This window comes from Pleuronectes platessa, chromosome 22 (assembly GCF_947347685.1).
Source record: "Pleuronectes platessa chromosome 22, fPlePla1.1, whole genome shotgun sequence".
In the NCBI taxonomy this organism is placed as follows: Eukaryota; Metazoa; Chordata; class Actinopteri; order Pleuronectiformes; family Pleuronectidae; genus Pleuronectes; species Pleuronectes platessa.
Genome location: NC_070647.1, coordinates 6791728 through 6811962, shown reverse-complemented (window position 1 = coordinate 6811962; position 20235 = coordinate 6791728). Strand labels below are relative to the sequence as shown.

At 41.7% G+C, this 20235-nt stretch overlaps 1 protein-coding gene across 1 annotated transcript in view; it reads right to left on the bottom strand.

Moving 5' to 3' along the window:
- The window catches only part of ano2b (anoctamin 2b), a 54159-nt gene that overhangs the window by 4381 nt on the left and 29543 nt on the right, over window positions 1-20235 (bottom strand). Inside the window, exons 17-23 of the mRNA XM_053414950.1 lie at window positions 19423-19534; window positions 19037-19094; window positions 18826-18926; window positions 15185-15327; window positions 9754-9906; window positions 9215-9267; window positions 7909-8081 (exon numbers count right to left, since the gene is read on the bottom strand). Coding sequence (XP_053270925.1) covers window positions 7909-8081; window positions 9215-9267; window positions 9754-9906; window positions 15185-15327; window positions 18826-18926; window positions 19037-19094; window positions 19423-19534 — 793 coding nt within the window. The remainder of the gene's footprint in view (window positions 1-7908; window positions 8082-9214; window positions 9268-9753; window positions 9907-15184; window positions 15328-18825; window positions 18927-19036; window positions 19095-19422; window positions 19535-20235) is intronic.

The following is a 20235-nucleotide window of genomic DNA, read 5'->3' as shown; positions in this document are numbered from 1 at the left end:
CCAGATTTATCTAAGAGGGGAGTGTGCAGTGGAGGGACGGGGGAGTGAGTCGGCACCGGGAGACAGGCCCCCTCTTTGTTAATCTTAACAACATCTTTAGGAACAAATCCATCCTCTCAGATCACTGAATGCTCAGAGGAGATAAAAGACACTTAAGTGATTTACTGACAAATATCTGGATTATGTGGATCCATATAGCTACAGACAGAGCCAGTCAGGACATTAAGACAGACACCAGACAAAGTCAAAGTCGAGTAAAAACATTAGACTGTCCCTGATCACTCATCGAACCAAGGCAATAATGTATACAATTTGAATAAAAATCTGACATATTTTGGAGACTGAATTTTTTATATATTGTATTGTATATTAAGTGTGTAAATTGATTGCATTTAAGGGGACTGTTGATCCTCAGCCGAGGTACGTGTGCTCTACTGATTATTTGTAACTGTCACAGAAACATAACACAATGTAACAAAGTAGGTGTTAGCCAACTTAGAGGTGAGGCACAGGTGAAGTGGAAAGATAAATGCAACATCCACAGTTTGACTGCCAGTCAGAGAACATTTGTTTCATTTCATACCGGTCTCCCCCCCCCCACACATTTCCTGCCCCCTCTCTGCACTCTCTGTCTGAATTCATGCTTGAACACAGCTAAATTGTCAGGCAATAAAACGTTAACATCAGGCTGTAACTTTATATGTTTCGCTTGTAAACTTTATTCTCTGATTTCCACGCAGCCTGGTGTGTTTGTCTCTGCATGACAGCCCTGTGATAGACTGATAACCTGTCCTGGGCGTACCCCGCCTCTAGCCCTTTGTTCACTGGCTCCGGCCCAAGTAGCAAATCACCATAACGGCTGCTACCTTGCGAGCCAGAGCGCAGCCTCAGATCCGCAGACAGGGGCCCACTGGCTGTCTGGAGCTAAAGACTAAAGGGGGCCGGGCTATTCGCAGTCAGGGCCCCCCCGGCTCTGGAAACTTCCGGTCTGAGCATTTGAGGCTTGCAGATTCAGTGGCATATTTTAAATCCCTTCTCATAGCGCATCTTTTTAGGAAAGCTATTTATCAAATTCGGCTCAACGTTGTTTTTTTTAACATGTCCTACCTGTTTAATTTGACCATAAATCATCGTTTTTTGTTGGGTGTCTTATTTGATTGTAATTTTGTATTTACTGATTCAATTTGTTGTATAAATAAAGTTTCTCATCATTATTATTGGGTTCTGGTTTGCCGCTTTGAATCCTCGACTTTGGGATTTTGTCGAGTGCCATCTTGGTTTTTACGTAATCAGAAGTAACCGCATTAGGAGCAGCGGGGGGCGGAGCCTGATACTCGAGGATACTGCATACCCACCTACACATGAGACCTGGACGGTAGCTGTCAATCACACTGTATCCACACCTCAAACATGCCTCATTATCTATTTGACGCTTAGTTGAACCATAATAAACACAATGAACATGAATATTCTATAAATAGCTGGAAACTAACGATTGTGCCCAAATAAACTAACTTTAGAATTATATATATTTTACATTATTTATTATATTAGGTGTTCTTTCATTCTGTTGTATGCAATGCTTACAATGACAATTCAGATTTAATTTATACAAATGTTCAGTGAGAATTAGTCATTTTCTCATAAAGTGACTTCTTGTTGCAACCCGTGGAGTCGCCCTCTGCTGGTCACTCAGGTATAGTTTTCATATATAGTCCAAGCTCGAGCAGCCATCACACAGTAAGCGGTATAGCTGATGGATGGAGAGAATCAAGATTTTCATACATACATACTTTGTTTCTATCATGAAATATCGCCCTGTGTTGTCAAAACTTAAAACAATCAGGAGAGGAATGCAGGAAACTGCGATTGAGTCGTTCAACACATCAAGGATGAAGTTTAACGCTGACACGACATAATGGGTCTCTCACATCCTCACACTCTGTCATGAAATTAATTCCTCCGTGGCTAAAATAGATGAAAAGGTCTGATTGAGCTGTCTCACTAAGCACTTGACCAGCGGTATAGAAATAACAGAGGGGCCGGCAGAAATGTGTCTGTGTGTGTCAGCGAGGTCTTATGGTGTCTGATTCTTTCTCCTTATACAGTCATGTGTGAGGAATGCTGCCCGCGAGAGGCAACTCTTCTCTCTCTCTCTCTCTTTTCTTTGATCTGTTCATCTTTCCCTCTTTCGCTCACCAATAATTCTGATTCGTTTCGTCCCAGATACACTTCCTGCGTGAACAAAACTGCAGAACAAGAATCTGCGTCCTGACACTTTAACTACACTCACCTGGGAGGAATTAAAAGCTAAATGTTATTATCAAAGAGCAATTTGCTCTCTCTTTATGTGAGTGTTTGTGTGTGTGTACGGTGTGTGTGAGTGTAGTTGTGTAGGCGTTTGTGTGTGTTCTGGACGCTCCATGTTTGGATATAATAGTGCAGCCCAGCAGCAACTGGAGCATCTAACTCAATATTCTATCATAAGACTGCTCAATGAGATTATGATTAGATGTGAGGAACCCGAGAATGTGTGTGTGTGTGTGTGTGTGTGTGTTTGTGTGTGGTCCATGTCTTCCTTGTGTTGTGGGGACCTTCTGTAAATCTGTAAACTTAGTAACATTACGGAGTCTTATCTGATTAATACTGTTGACATCTTTCAAAGCTTTTCACATCTCTCACATCCATACCAATACGTTTTTTTTTTAAAACGATATTTTAAAATGAAAATGATCTCCTAGCGCTTCAGCACTGCATCAGCAATAATCCCAGTCCATAGTATCTCACCTGAAAACACATATCACCTGACCATTTCTCAGGGCATGTGCGGTCTGAACAGTAGGCAGATTTTCTACTCTGCAGTTCGGTGCTTTGCACAAAATACTACAAATAAATAAACAGCAGTGGTGAAAAGAAAGAGGAGGGATTTCTTTAAATCGATAATTCGATAATGAGGGGAGACTGTTATTGACGGTAATCTATGCTACGTAGTCCGCTGACCAGTAAGTTGGAAGTTTGAATGAGGCATGAATCCCCCTGACTGGGGTGCCCTCCTCAATTATCACAATGGTTGCTTTGACATGCACACTCGTAAGCAAGAAATCAGGTTATTCCTACCCCTGTATTCATGGCAAATACAAGTATCCCAGCTGACCGATTGTGATGGGTGGCAATTGAAGATGAGGTTGCTTTGGCTTGTTAAATCCCACCATCGCATATTACCATGCAGCAATGGGAGATGAGAGCAAATATTGATATGCAGGCGTGACAGGTGGGATCGCATCACCATGATGGAGTTCAGTTTTCAGGAACGGGGATAAGATGTATCCCTGCACCAGTATCCTGGTTAATTACAGACTACTCCATCTTGTTAAATCTGCTTTTTATAACCCGGATAAGGGCTAAGATCCAGGATACTGAAGACAGGATACTTCAAAAACCTGACCGTGATACTAGTGGGCATGTACACGCAGTCACTAATGTTCATACTTGTTTCTCTGTAAATACCTTGGCAGCTCTACCTGATGGAATGCATTGAAATTTGGCATGTCAACATATTCCTCAGGATGAATGCAATATTTATGATAATCCTCAGTTTTTTCAGCGAGTGGGCTACACTCACTTAGTCAAAATTCTTAAGAACAATACCCAAAACTGTATTTTGTATAATAACTGAGTGCTGATGAGGGTGTATTATGATATTTGCTCAGTCAATCATGTTTTGCACATACTGCTCAGACCCCACTCCAATGATTTAAATGAATAAAGACCTAATGCTGTAGCTGAACCCTATTATTTTAGCAATGAGACAAAAGGTAACTATAGCTCAAAGACGTCTTGAATGCTATATTTTATTCATGAAGCCTTGTTCTGAACCAAGTACATTGAATTAAGACCTCCGGGTAACAAGAGTGGTACCAGCCAACTTCCTGTCTGCTCAGGGAACAAGCACTGTCTTGACATGAAGCAGGGTCTACGCCTACAAGTACCACATTCATCATACATTTAAAAATCTTCTCCTGAGAGAAAATCATTTCCCACATACGAAAACTCTGTGTGACTGATTTGTGGCTAACTCTCTCTCCTTCTTGATTTTATAATGGTTTGATTTATCTGCTTATACTAAGCACGTATTGTTTGCTGTCGCTGTGAAGTTCTCCGACTAAATATATAATTTGATTTAAACCTTGCTTCTGTCAGCAGAGGTCACGAATGCGGATTCAGAACAAACAAATACAAATATTCCTGAAGTAAATCTTTCTTTTCTCTTGCCCCCTCCACACAAAGGTCAGAGGTCAGCTGAAGATCAGTACAGGCTGGAGTTCGCGATTCTCTCAACATCAGCAGAAGCTTCGACCTCAGTCACCTACGAAGCACCACATTTTATGCGACTCTTGATTTTGAAGTTAAATCAATAACAACCACTATAATGATCACAAATATGGAAAATGCAAGATAACAGCGGATAAGAGACCAAAGGGACGACAGGTGACTTAATGAGAAGCTGGAACAGACGTTTCAATTTGTCACGATCAGAAAAACTTACCTCAGAAGCCCTGAGGTGAAGAATAACTTAATTTGTCATAGTCATTTTTAACATCAACAAAAGATTGCCTTCCACTTGCCTTCAGGGTATCCATACAAAAAAACTGAGGAGCTGCTAATAACAACGATTAACAATGGCTTCATTCTATTTAAGTTTAAAATGATTCAGGAACCTGACAACGAAACAACTTCATGGAATTCAGACAAACAACCATTCACTCTCACAATCACACCTAAGGCCAATTTAGAGTCTCCAGTCTATATAATCCTGATCTGCATGGGAGATTGTGGGAGGAAGCTGGAGAAACCCACAGAGACGCGAACATGCAAAACTTCACACAGAAGGAGACTCGACTAAAACGGGAAACAAACCGAGAACCTTCTTGCTACAAAACGAAAGCACAAACCACTCCACCACCGCTCCGCCCGTCTCATCCATTATTCAACTTATAATTCCCCCCCCCCCAAAGTTTATTTTTGTGTAAATGGGCCAATAAAGTTGTGCATTGTACGGATGTCAAACAGATTGGCCTTGCACAGAATAACCAGAAGCTGTTTTTGTTAAATTACCTAATGTACTATCTGATGGGAAATTGTTCTGTTGCAAATTACCTCTGTTTCATTTACATTTTATTTTATTCATGATATCTTTAAAAAAAAGTATATATAGATTTCCTTTTTTGGGCATTGTGCCTTTATTTAAATCTCTACAAAAAGACAGTGAACAAAAGCAGAGACAGGGATACGACGTGAAACAAAGGCCCCCTCACCGGGAGCTCAACCGTGGACATTATGGTTAAACGCTAGACCACATGGACCACATGGACCACAGACCACGAAGCCGCCCGACGTACACAAGGTCTATTTTTATCAGATATTGATTTGGCCGAAAAACTTGGAGCGAAAGCGAGACAAACAAAGGGAACCTGACCAGAATGTGTTTATACATTCTACATCTGCTTTACATTGCTAAGTTTAAGTAACCTAAGCTACTGCAACCCAAAGACATAAACAGCCAGCAAGCACAAAATGAATTTACTCATAACTTACTAATAATAACATAAAATAAAAAAAATGGAGCAGAATAACTTGGTTTCTACAACAGGCCTCTTTGGGGAAAAATGTATTCTCTATAAATAGACTGTAACTTGTGTTTGCAGACACTGGTGACAGCTCTTAATCGTAACCACTGTGCCAAATTCATAGTTTACCCACATTTTTTTATTTACAACACTGGGAGTATAGTGGAGAGAACATGACTGCAGAGATGCAGAGGCATGCTCTGCCCACTCAGGCAGAAACTCTCTTCAAGCTCCCCACATGGCTTTTTTTAAACGCCATTAAAGATTGAAAAACCTCAGGGGTCGGCCTCGATCACACCACCCTTCTATTCGCCATTCACCCATCCCACCACCCTGACTCTCTCCTTTGCATTATTTCTACATGCGTCCACGCTGCCCTCTCCCTAACTGTTCCCCCCCTTGTCTGGATCTGTACGTCTTATCATCTCATCGGATCATCTTCTTCAATGATATCTTCCCATTTCATCTCGCTATCCCCGTCCTCCATTCAGTCATCCGCTCGTGACCTCTCTCCCGCAGCCCCAGCCCTCTGCATGTATGCATTCATGCAAGAGACCCCTTCGAATTAACTGGGTCAAAAGGAAAGAGAGCAAGCAACCAAAAGAAAAGAAAAGAGAAAGACGTGAACTGTCTGGAGCATCTGACATACTTTGAATTACATACTGCGCTGAATCATTTGCTCTGAGCCCGGAGGCGTCATACCCCCCCCCTGCCTGGATACAGTCTGTACATACACAGTACACACCCCGCAGACACATGGGCCCTTCTTGGAACATCCACCGGCCAATTTCACGCCTAAAGCGCGCTCGGGACGTAGGGCATCTTGTCGTGTCTCGGACGGACACAAAGACTCGATTCAAGGCATTGCAGTACTTCGCTGTCTTATGTAACAGCAGGTCAGCCCCAGCTATCCGTGGCCACTGGCGTCCATGACCTCGTCCTCTGCTGCGATTTATATTGGTGTTATGAATGAAACGTTTGCCCCCGGCACTCGTGAAAATGTACAGAAGATACAATGGCGCACTGTCTGTAGCTATGCACTGAAGGAGCCTCACTGGCCTTGTGACATCATCTGTCATATCCGTTGTCATTAGCTCAGGATTCAGAATGCGACGAGGCGGGAAGGTGTGTCTCTCTGACGAAACCATGTCGGCATCTGAAACCAAAAACTGCTGCAGCTTTTTGGATTGTTCATGTTGTTTTATTTATTTCCTCCTCCAAGGATGATATGTTTTCATCTGTGTTTGTTTGTTATTTAGCAGGATTACGCTGATTTCAATGACATTTTCTGGAGGGGTGGGCCGTGTCCAAAAGAAGCACCCGTTGCATTTCATCAAGGGATATTCTCTAAGTTATCCCAATTTGATTCAAGAACATCTTATTTGTTCCACTCTATCTCAGAAACAACTTGTGCAGTTGCAAAAGATAGATGCAAAAAACCTTTGATGGCCAAGAATGGGATTACCTGTGGCAATTTAATGTTTTAATCTAAGAATATATATATATAGCAAAAATACTTAATTCTATAGCAACCATATAGAGGCAAAAGATACACATAGATCCCCAAAACAGAATATCCTGTCTTCCTTTATGGCACAAAATAGAAAGAAGGCATGCACAGTTGCTGTTGACAACACAGGCGGACAGGTAAAGGGCTGTGAATGCTTTGCATGGCTTTGAGTGTAAATATAAGAAAGGGTAAATCAGTAATCAGGATGTTACTTAAGCATTTCTAGATATGCATATTAAATTGAATTGTGAAAGGAAAATAGAGGATCCAGTTGGAGCTCGACTTCCACTCCATAAACCAAAGGAGAGACGGAGGCGTCCCTCTGTCAGATTAAATAGATACAAGCCTTTACACGAGCATGATTGGGAAAGTTATACTGTATGTTGTTGACATAGAGTTTCAAGGGCAGTGTTTATGTATTCGTTAAGGTCAAAGTTATAAGTTATGAGAAGACAGGCTCATGCTGTTTTATCCACGAACACAAAAATCCCCCGGACTAAAGCCTTCAAATAGATTTACTGTGTCGAAGATTTATAGAGTTGCCTTGACTGTTTTTTTTTAACCCCAGTAGAAAAGGAAAAATCGACATGACAAAGTGACGGGTGCGTGCAAGCTGGTGTGTATGTGAATGAATATGTGAATAAATAGGTATCTGTTTTGCTATATTTAACCAGGTGGACCTCATGGGTGTAGGTTTGTGTGTGTGTGTGTGTGTGTGTGTGTGTGTGTGTGTGTGTGCGTGTGGGTGTGTGTGTGTGTGTGCGTATTTACCGGCAGACGGTGATGTCTCCGGAGTTGTGCGGGGCCGTGCCGGGTTTGAGACTGGACACGTTGAAGTAGGAGAGGGTGTGGTCGATGAAGCCGTGCATGGTGCCACTCTGACTGTACATGTACTGGTAGACGAGCCGAGGGATGAAGTCTGACGTGAAGGAGATCACAAAGGCCTCCGGAGGGAAAGAGCGAGATGGAAACACACATGGGGCAGAGAAATATGTTGTCTGTCAGCACCGCTCAAAATCACAGCGTGAGAAAATTGGTTTAGCCTGAAAAAAGTTGCGATTTGCCAAATCTTATCCCTCGGTTTTTTATCGAAAGAGGTTCAGGGGTCAAAGTGTCTTTTTTTTCAGATGTTGAACAGCACAAGCAGCAGTAACATCAAATAGAGTCTGAAGAACTGAGAGAGGCAAGATACATTCAAAAAAAGGGGGGATTCTGCTTCCAGTTTTCCATCGCCTTGAAGCTCCCAGGGCAGCTTAAGTGTGTATGTGAGTCCAGTGCCCCATAGCTGTAGGATAAATAAAAACTCCAGCTGCTTGTTTTTCCAAATCCTCCACAAATCTGTTTAGTATTAAAAGTAAACGGGATAGCATTTAGTTAGCTGGCCGGAGACAAATCCCGAGCAGAACTTCCCTGACCTCGAACAAATACCCACACCTTGACCTCAGATCAGCATTTACGGGTCTTTTTGGTCCTAGTTCTCAGAAGGTCATCACCGGGATTATCTCGGGCAAACACAGGTCTAATATTGTATTTGACATCGACTAGCATCAGTGTAGGCAGCAGACAACTTAAGGTCTGCGCAGGACACGCTAATGTCAGACGTGATGAGAGCTGGATTACATGATGAAAGGTTTCTGCGGAGGAGTTAGAGGTCAGTGGCAAAGCCCTGGGTTGTGTTGTGACCTCTGTGTCTACACAACCCGCCTCTCCCACAGTGCTGAGCTGTGGATTTCATTTTCATTCATATTTTTTTGTTGAAAATGTACAATCTAATCTGAATCTAATCTCAATGGCACAATCACGGGTCTCGAGAACTATCACTATGACATAACATTTTACGTTTTTAAAACACATGACTTATCAGTAATGCAACATTTTGGCCAGGTAATAACAATTTGTAATTTACTCACATTAATTTGTGTGAAAAGGGTAATTTATACGTAACTGTAATTTTCATAATTTAGGCTGTACAGCACATACAGTTTTATCTCAACACATCTATTGTACATGCATCTGCCTTCATCACTAATTTCATAAGCAGATAGTGAAATGCAGGAACACTGCATTAAATACTTACATTTATAATGACGGAGAACTTTCCCATTCCACTCAGTATGTTGTACCATATACCTACAGAAAGAGGACATTTGTGAGAACTTAAACATCTTTGTGCTTAAGCATGTTACATCCTTTATTTCTCTCAAGGCACAATTAGGGAAATCCTCACACACTTTACTTTAAAGGACACTGTTGTCCCACAGAAAATGATGTGAGAAAATGTCCTGAACAACAGGAACAACTGCTGACTCACAGGATGATGGCATCTCATAAAAGCCTATGGTTAAACTCCACAATGCAGCAGTCAAGCTGATTGAAGAGTTATTTGGGTTTTAGCCAACAGCAACAACATGGCTCTATGGAACTGCTAAAAGGAATCTGTTTGTCAAGCTCTGGAAAAAATGCAATCAATCTAGTTTCACTTGAGAGATGTCTGAAATGGGGATTCACAAGCCGTACCATCCTAAACAACTGGGATTTATGGGAAATTCAATACTTATTATGAGGGATTAGGGGGATTTTGGTGATCTGTATTATATATTTGTCGGAGCACCTTACCGATGTCCTTAGCGCGTATAGCCACCGGCCTGCGTAGCTCTGTAATAAACTTCTTGGCGTCCAGTCTGATCTCGATGACGTTGTTGAGCAGGGCGAAGAGCGGGGCGAGCGGAAAGGACGCCACGAACAGAGAGACGAAACCGAACTGGATGACTGCAGCAGGCGAGAGAGAGAGAGAGAGAGAGAGAGAGAGAGAGAGAGAGAGAGAGAGAGAGAGAGAGAGAGAGAGAGAGATTATTTAACCTGCTACATTAGGTGAAGGGTTGATAACAGTCATTTCTGTATTCTTCATTTGGAACAATCAAATATTTATAACAGCCCAGTCATGAATTGACATTTTGTGTTTTCAAAGGGGGGGCCACATTTCCCATCATCCAGCTGCTGCTGCTGTGGGATTATGGTAAAACAGTAACATATTTACACACAGAACCAACAATGAATGGCATTGTCAAATGTCAATCCTGTTAATGGCCTTCGTACTAGTTCCTACTGTAACAGTTCTGGTGACACCCCCATTACAGTTTGTAATAAACACAACCAGATACTTGTCAGGTTCAAGTTTACAACACAGTAGTATCATGAGTGTCACAACATATCAAATACTACAATTCTGCCACAGTCATAGCCGCTGTGGCAGAGCTTGAGCCCAAGGTTTGGTACATATATATAAAGGAGCAATTTTGCAATAAAATAAAATATAACTGTATTAATACATTTATTCCTTCAATACAAAACACATAGCTCAAAGTGCATTACATTATTAATGTTATAATGAAAAAAAATAAAAATAATCAACAACAAGTGCTTTACAACAATAAATTTACATAAATACATGAAAACATACAATTACTATAAAAACAGTTGCAGAAAATGAAATGAAGTTCTCTGTAGGTTAATCGTGAGCTAACAGAATGTGGGTCTGAAGAAAGAGTCCACTAAATAAGAGAAGTAAATTGAAGTTAGTTAATTTAAAAACAGAACATAAAGAAAAGCTAAATACAACATTATAAAAGAAAAAAGAATTGAAGTATTATTCAACGCTAAAGTAACATTTCCTTTTCAAAGTATTTCATTTGCTGGCTTCCCCGATATCTAATGAAAAATAGTAATAAGAGATGCTAATCATTTCCAGTAATGTGCTAACAAGTTAAAGTAAAGTTCATTCTGTCCTGTTCCTGCACAAACACAGGATGATTTAAGTCTTGTTTCCTTAACCTGCTGGAGACATGAGCTTAGTTAACATTGGCTGCACTAACATCTACTGTAATCACACAATCACATGCAGCACATTTAAATGCTGATGAGATCATATTACTGTAAGTGTGCTCCCATTTGGAGGAGGCATAAACCTACTAAAGACCCAGTAGGATTTGAAAACATCTGAGTTAAAGGGCAGAAACACAAACTGCAGTGCATGTTGTTTTGTTCCATGAAACTGAGACGTCTTACTAAATCTTCAAAGCTGTGTATGATATGAACTTATTCCCAGTGATTTCGAGCAGCCATTTCTACCACGTGACAGGAAGAGCTAGGTTGGCATGTGGGAAAGAAATCAACAGAATTTTCTTTTTAGATTGACGGCCGTGAATGACGCTGGTCCGGTCAGGAGTCACACTGTCTGTGCTGCGGATCAGATGATGCCTTTTAAGGTTAAACCCTAAACGCTGCAACAGTTAAACAGGGACTTCTCATGATTAAGCAGTGTGTGGAACTATGTGTATATATATTTACTGTATGCTATGCACTCTATTAGATAACCCACAGACACATCATGCATGACTTATATTTAAACTAAGCAGGATGGGAATTTATTGGACTGGATTGTGCAGTTGATTAACGCCCTGGCTGCATCCAGGCAAATAGCAAAAGAGACATCTTCACAAGCAAATAAATAAAGATCAATAAATGGTCAAAACAACATCCACCTGCTTCCTAAAAAGTAAGGAAAGTAAACATGAGAGAGACGAGGCAGTTTCCCTGATGCACTGATCGGAGCAGGGGAACTTCAGCAGTGTGGGAACGGGGATTTCCAGCGAGCCGGAGACTGACGCCTTCGACCTCGGGACGCCACGCACAGACAAAGAGTGGCGAGGAAGAAAATACAGCAGCAGGGCAGCGAGCGCTAGAGGGCAAGCTTAGAACCACCTCGCTATCTACCTGAGACGAGGTTGACGGGTTCGGGGGCTGGCCCGGGCACACACACACACACACGTGCTGTGCAAACACAAAGAAAAACACACACACACACACACACCTCAACATAAGCAGAGGGGCTCACAGAAACATAGACGAGTACAAAACAGAGATGTAACACAAACCCAGGGCAACCCATTCACACGCTGACAACTACGTGTACATTTTCCGTCTGTTTCTCTACCTCCCACCTCCCTCTCTTGTCTTTAGCACATGAAATCTCCTCATTATCATATCACAGCACCACTACACTTGATTTTATCCAAAGCGACTTACAATAAGTCCAATCAAACATGAGGGTACAATCCAAGACACTCTTGAAACTAGCATGTTAGTAAATTAGCTTATAAAAACAACAACTACTTTTTTGAGAACTGTTTTAGACCACCATCTTCCTAACCAAAGTGTGGCTGGAGGAGATGAGTTTTTAGTCTGCCGCAGAAGATGTGTAGACTTTCTGCTGTCCCAATGCCAGTTGGGAGCTGTTTCCACCGTTTGGGAGCCAGGACAGCAAGCAGTCGTGATTTTGTTGAGTGGCTAGCTCTCAGTGAGGAAGCAGCAAGAGTGGACAGGCCGGGGTGTAAGGTTTAACCATGTCCTGGATGTAGACACAGCACGATACACAAGTATTAGGGTCGCGAAGAGGATACGGGCAGCCACTGGTAACCAGTGAAGGGAGCGGAGGAGCGGTGTACCGCGGGTGAAGTTATGTTGGTTGTAAAACAGTCAAGCTTCTGCATTCTGGACGAGCTGCAGAGGTGGGATGGTCCTAGCACGCAGACCATCCAGGAGGGCGTTGCAGTAGCCTGGACCAGAACCTGCACTGCCTTCTGAGTGAGAAGGGGGAGTATTCTCTTGATGTTGTGCAGCGTGTGCCTACACGAGCGGGTTGTTGCAGCTATGCTGGCGATAAGGGAGAGTTGACTGTGGAGTGTCACACCCAGGTTCCTTGCGGCCATTACAAGTCAGAACTAAAACATCTCCAAAGACTGCTCTGCATGTGGGAAACATTAACCTCCACATAAACATACCGGTAGATGCTATTATATATGCCAGTAAATTTTTCCAAATATAACCGCCTCGGTCCATTTTTCTAACTCTTTCTAAGCTTATGTCTTGCCTTGTCTAGTGTAGAACACAGGAGCAATATTTACCAGCAAAACTTGACTTGCTATTCAAAACATTTTGACAAAATCAATTTTCTTTTCATTCTATGGCTGTAGCATGATATGGCCAGTCTTACTGTTTCACTATCCACGGACAAACGTTGGCATTTTATAAATATTATGTTGTTGCATGTTTACTGAATTGCTGCAGCAATTTGTCAACCAGGAAACGCGCTGAGATATCAATCTGCGAGGAACATAGACGGTAGATAAAGATGGAGGACGCATCTGTACGTCCTCCCACCATCCGCCCATACCTGCACTCAACCAATCGTGAGTCAGTCTTAGCTGCATTTCCATCTCCCAATAATAATAAGTTCTCAATGGTTTTCCACATTCAGAGAAGGAACTGCACTCAATGAAGTCTTTTGTATTTCCCTCATACAATCAACTAATCAACCAACCGACCAACTGACCACACGATCGACCAACTAACCAACAGATCAACCAAGCTAGCAGCAAACCGAACACCCGACCAACAAAACAACAAACCAACAAATCAACCAACCAACAAATCAACCAACCAACCAACCAACAAACCAACAGACCAACCGATAAATCAAGGTGGAGATACATTGGGATAATTGTGATAAACTGTGATAGAACCAAGACAATTTTTTATTTATGGGATACATCAGCTGATCACAATTGTAACCAAAACACTTACAGTTAATCATAACCGCTTAGTAAATATAAAATTTTTCATTCTGCATTTGTCAGTAACTTCTTCATCAAATCCAAAGATTTCTCTTTATCCACCCAAAAAAACGAGATATACGCTAAGAGCTGCATCTGCTTGTGGTTCCGTGCATGTGAGTGTGCATGTGTTTGTATTTATGTAGCGGCACACATAACAACTCAACACCTGCAGCTCTTAACCAGCTCCATATAAATCTCCCCCTCACAGGCAGTGAATCAGTCGACTTTTATGAGCACAGAACGGTTTCTCTTTGAACCAGTGAACGTTCTGTGTGATGACATTTGGCAGACTGACATACTAACCGCAAACATTTATGAAAACTGTCAATACTCTTGATTTTATTTCACTCTCTCGTCCTGATCACATTTCCCTCTGTGTTGACTTCATCTCATTGTTATCGTGGGTTATCTCAGTTGTTTCACTGCCTCCCGGTCTTCCTCAGGATGCATTTTAACGATTCTCTGGATATTGTTATATGATAATTACATTTGGGGGATTTTTTTTCTTTTTTTCTACGTGTTTACTTGTGCCAACGACAGTTAAAACAACCGAATAGTGCTTAGCAGCAGTGACACTGCCAGTTTTCCTAAGAGGGTCTGAATTCTCTACAAATGCAGTAACAACTAATATATGCTCAAAGTTACTGTTTCAAAAAATCTTATTTACATCATTTGCACTGGACCCAGATGTTCAAACTTCATAGATTTCCTTCACTGTTCCCCTTCTCATTTTTTATCGCAGTTCAAAGTCTGCAGGCTCTGTTAATGGGAAACAAACAAGGTGGCTGAAACCACACAGCGCTGGGCCTTCCTGCTCAGGCACAGGGTAAGAATAAAAGAAGAAGAGGTCGGGGAGGGTTAAAACTTTTGGTAGCTCCATCTCACGCACACCCTGACTGACAGGCACAAATAGAGGAAAGGTAAAGCATCTGAGACTGTCTACACATGAAGGAGGAAAAGATTATTCATCTGTGACTTTATTTAAAAAATTAATGTGGAAGGGTTTGTGACAGACATGCGTGTAAACAAACCCTGTAAACAGAATGTACACTTGTTTGCATGTGGATGAATGTAGCAAGTTCTGCACACTGAATGAGATCATCGCGGATCCTTAAATTCTTCATTCAAGATGTGCACGTTTAGCCGAGTAGGGTCTTGTTGTTCCTCACAGATACAGATTACATAACACCTCCCAGAGATGGACAGAATAATTAGTTTAAAAGTATGCAGGTGTCCAAATGGCTGCTTTATGTCCCTGAGGCTATTATTCTCACTCCCTCAGTGTGTGTGTGTGTGTGTGTGTGTGTGTGTGTGTGTGTGTGTGTGTGTGTGTGTGTGTGTGTGTGTGTGTCTGTGTACGTGTGCAGACTCACTCATCTCCATGTATTCGGGCGTGAGGCCTTCAAACGGAGCCAGAGCGTGGTCCAGGTTCCACTGCTGTGGGGGCCTCTCCACCTCCCTCTCCTCCTCTGCTAATCCTTTATTCTTCAGCGCTCGGACCAACTTCTTCAGCTTCCTGCCACGACAGACATAGAGATGGATAGAATGATTAACTATAAAACGAGAACACCAGGTAATATGAAGGTTATTTTAATTAAAAGAATGTAATGTTAATGTGACAAAAAATTAAGATGGTCAAAAACCTAAGAGGAAGCTGTTATAACTGGAAGGTGCCAGTGACTTAAATTTGATTGTGACATCATATTCAACCTTGTGGAACAGTGACGGATGGATGTACCTGTTCAAGTCAAGTTGAACTGTATTAAAAGGTCCACTGAGTAGGATTTAGTGATATCTAGTGGTGAAGATGCATTTTGCTCCCGTCCCCTCCAAAAAATAAAAGCCGTAAGAAAACCTGTGGTAGACCCAGTCGTCATAAAAACTCAAACGGTGTTCAGTTTGTCCAGTTTGGGCTACTGTAAAAAACATGGCAGCTTTCATAGAGAGGTCCCGCTCTCAATGTAAATATAAAGTATTTAAATATGAAGGGCATATTCCAAAAGAAGAAAACAACAATTTGTACATTTCAGAATATCACACGTTATTTTTATATTTAATTTCTGGTAATATAATATAGTATAAACTCACCCAAGATTAAGAATCATTTAAAATCGTATTGATGTTATATTAGAATATGAGCCTTTTATTTACATCAGCAGTGGTTCCTAATCCACAAAGTCCACCATGTTTCACTGCCATGTGTCAACACAATCCCGGAATGGACACATCTAATCCTTGCACTGAAGAGAACCTTAGGTGTTTTAAAGTCCCCAGGAGGCCATCATGGATTGTCCTACCCTCTTGAAAAGGGCAGGTGAGGCGATGGGTATTCAACCAGTTCGAATCTGCAACCTCACCACATGATGTTGCTGAATTCTGCACACTATAATTTCTGTCTTCCTGATTAAATAAAAGAAAACAATATTTACTTTTAGAACCTCCGTGATTTCAACATATCGGCGGGGGGCAGGATGATGTCGATGGTTTGAGATTTGTACTCAGAAAAACCTTGTCCTGAACCAAAGGGGCTGACATGGTTTCTTGTGAAACATTGTAGCCACACTAAGTATTTACAGGAGTTCAGTAAGGCAGAGATCCCAGTGGCAGCCAGGAGAAAACTGTTTTCAGAGAAATATCAACACTTTCACAGAGACTGGCAGAGATGCTCATGAAGCTGTGTGATGCTAAGAGAGAGCCAGGCACAGCGAGATGAGCGGGGGCAAGTACACTATTAGGGTGTGCATGTATAGTAGCTCTTATTAGTGACAACTTACATACAATATCATGTGTGAAGATACAAAAATGAGTGCATGTGTGTCTGTATTATGGTGCATGCATGTGGCAAAACATGCGAATGTGTGTCCTCCTTGTAAAATCTCCAATTAAAGCAGCTAAATGCTTAACTGCTTTAACAAACACAAGGGAATTACAGTTTACACGGTTCACACAAGGAGGAGGTCATAAAGACACACACACACGCACACACACACACACACACACACTCAAGTTACAAACTCACTGGTCAATTACATTGATCAGTAACCAGACTTTAAGCAGGTTAATAAATATTAAATCACAAAAATCTTTAATTTGACCTGTGTTTTGCAGTATTTTTTTATTTGAATGTGAGCTTCACTTTAGAGAGGTGTCAAAGATAGATTTGAATACAATGGGATTCTTTAAAGTCACAAGCTGTCTGGAGACACTTGTACCTCCCTCCGACACTCACCACGGTTAACCGGTGATCACCCATGTTTGTGAGCTCTGGGTAGTGACTGAAAGAACGAGTCTGTGAACACAAACCGCTGACAGGAGTTTTCTCCGTTGGGTGGTTGAGCTCAGCCTCATGTCCGGTTTCTTTTGGTTTGCTTGTGTTCTGCTTTTCTTTTTTTTTCTTTTTCCATCTGTTATGTCTTTAGACAGAAGCTTTTCGGGTCAGGTACACTTTTGCAGACCTGTAAAATGTCTCTGCCTTCACTCGTGAATCCGGCGGGCTGGCCCACAGCATAAAGACAGTGGTGTTCCTGGTCGCCTCCCAGGTGTAAAACTTTTGCGGGTGGATGAATGCGTAACAGATGTGGAGGTGTTATGTAGAGGGTATGATGGTATGATGGTATGTGCCGCAGCTCGCTGGACGTCCTGGAGAAACCGCAGAGTCTGATGAGACTCATCCAAAGGGAGGTCAGGCTGCGCTCACAGCAACAGTAACAGTGCAGCCGGCAGCCAAGAGGCACCTCTGTTGTGTGACAGTTGTTATAGACAGAGCCGACCTCTGACCTCTGGGATTTGCATGTAAAGGCTGAGCTATTGCCATTGTGAAGACATGGGAGGAATGTTTTTGGAACAAAAAGAGGTGAGGGAGAGTTGCATGCGCTTGTGAGCAAGTCTGTTGAAGCATTTTAACAAAGCTTGTCAAAGAGGTACAGAATATATCAATGGCTTTTTTGAGATGTAAACAAAATTATACTTGTTTCTGGTTTAAAAATCACATTTATTAACAAACAAATTTTTTTATAATCTACATTTTGGGTTTTAACATGGCTCATAATGCCACCTAGTGTTTCAAACCACCTTGCTAGCAGGCCGATGCTTATATAAACCCCACGGATAGGGATGTCTGTAATATTTAAAAAATTATAATTAACACCCTCTAATCAAAGGTGGCGCCACCAGCAACCATTTGTGAGTTGGAGTCTGGAAAGCCCCACTCATTTTGAAATCTATGTAGAAACTTAACCCCTCATACCACCACGTTATTTACTGTTCCTTTTTGAATGACTCTGGACCAACACGCTCCTCAGACACAGTTTTTATCGTTTTTATTTTATTATATTGTGTTAACGTTGTTAAATACTTTAAATGTTGTTCACTGATCTGTCTTGTTCGATTGCATTGCTATGTATGATCTGGCTTTTGTATTATTTACTTACTTTGGACTTGTATAATGGTTTTAAAAGGTGCTACATAAACAACGTTTATTATTATTATTATTGTTAAAACTATAATTTGATATGGTATGGGAATTAATAAAAACCATGAATACAATTTTTTATTGGCTGATTAAGATGTATTTATTTGTCCCAAACACATGCACAGGCACACTCATGCAGGTAGGGAAATTTAACCTCTGCTTTTAACCCATCTGGTGCAGGACACACAGAGCAGTGAGCGACCATGTACGGCGCCTGGGGAGCAGATGTTGGGGGAGTAAGGTGCCTTGCTCAGGGGCACTAGACAGGGTAGGGAGAATCCTCTTGGATTTTTGGACAGATCAATCCAGGTTCGTCTTTTTGTTGTTTCTCCGTGGAGTCGAACCAGAGACCAACCAGAGACCTTTTCTGCCCATAGTCCAAGTTTCTGCCACTAGTCCACCGCCTCTCTAGGGTTAGGATCATTGGGGTTATCATCACTGTCTATTTATGTGTATGACAGGTGTCAACCTCCAAGTGGTATATTCCACGACTGAGCTTATTGTCTGTTCACTTTGTTACCTCCTCCTGTGTTGTGTACTTACGGGATGCCGATTTCAAAGATGTTGTTCTGGATCAGCTGCTTCCCGAGCATGATGATGCTGAGCTGGATGCACAACTCGATGAGGCAGCCTCCTGGAGCACACTGAGGGAGACATGACCACGTGGTATTTATACTGTTGTGCTCTTGTTTTACATATTCAGACAAATGCAAAGAGTGTCAGATAAAAAAAATACAGAAGACTGATTACAAACCTCTTCCATCCGATAATCGTTGAAGACATACACGTAATTTCCAGGTCGACCTGCAAACCTGTTGAAACACAATGCAACATTCAGTCTCAGGTGGACTTGGTGTGGATCCTCATCAGACCGGGGCCGGATTCTTTGTTTAACATTGTGAAATAAGGTATTGTTCAACTTTTTCTCTGATTTCCCAGAGAATTATTCAGGGATCTTAAAGAAAAACATCAGATACAGTTTAAGGGACTTATTAATATGAGTGTTTCTGCAGCCTGATAGAATTTAAGGTGGCTGTTGGGCAATTACAGCTATATATGTGCACAATACATCTACATTATTATAACAGGACGGATATGCGCACACACACTCCTTTACACACACACAGATGCATGACTTACCTTCCCTTGAAGAAAGCCACATAAAAGATGGGTGCGTACGCATTCATGAATTTGAGTAAGAAGGCTTTCAGGATCAGACGCTCCTCAAAGTTGGTTTCTGTTTTGTGAATCTCTGAAAAGAAAAGAGAGCATGTTAAATAAAAGAGAATTTGTATGTACAGTCGTGATTATGTCAGCTTGTTAATTGAAGTTATAACATGATCAATGTGGTGGCACTAGGTTAACACTGGCACTTTTCACATGGCACACACTCTGTCTCTCTCTCTCTCTCTATTTCTCTCTCACTCTGTGACACACACACACACACACACACAGTGATTTCCCCCGTCGTCTGATCTGGTTGGACCTTTGAGATGAGAAAATCTGAATCTATGAAGCACCCGTCGAGTCCCGGTTATGAAACACACTTTCTCAGATGTCTTTCTTTTAACGATTTATTGATCAATTCCTCAGTAAATGATCAGTTATGTTGCATCTCATCCATCTCACACACACACACACACACACACACACACACACACACACACACACACACACACACACACACACACACACACACACACACACACACACACACACACACACACACACACACACACACACACACACACACACACACACACACACACACATTCAGTCGTTGCTCCTCGACTTCAAAGGACATTACTTTGACTGACATTGATTTCCTCCTACTTACCTAACCCTAACCTAAAGCTTAAGCAATGTCTTCATCATAACACTTTATTATCTTTGTTATGAGGAATATTTCCGGTCCCCATTAGGAGGACAACTCCACATAATGTGAGCCATCAC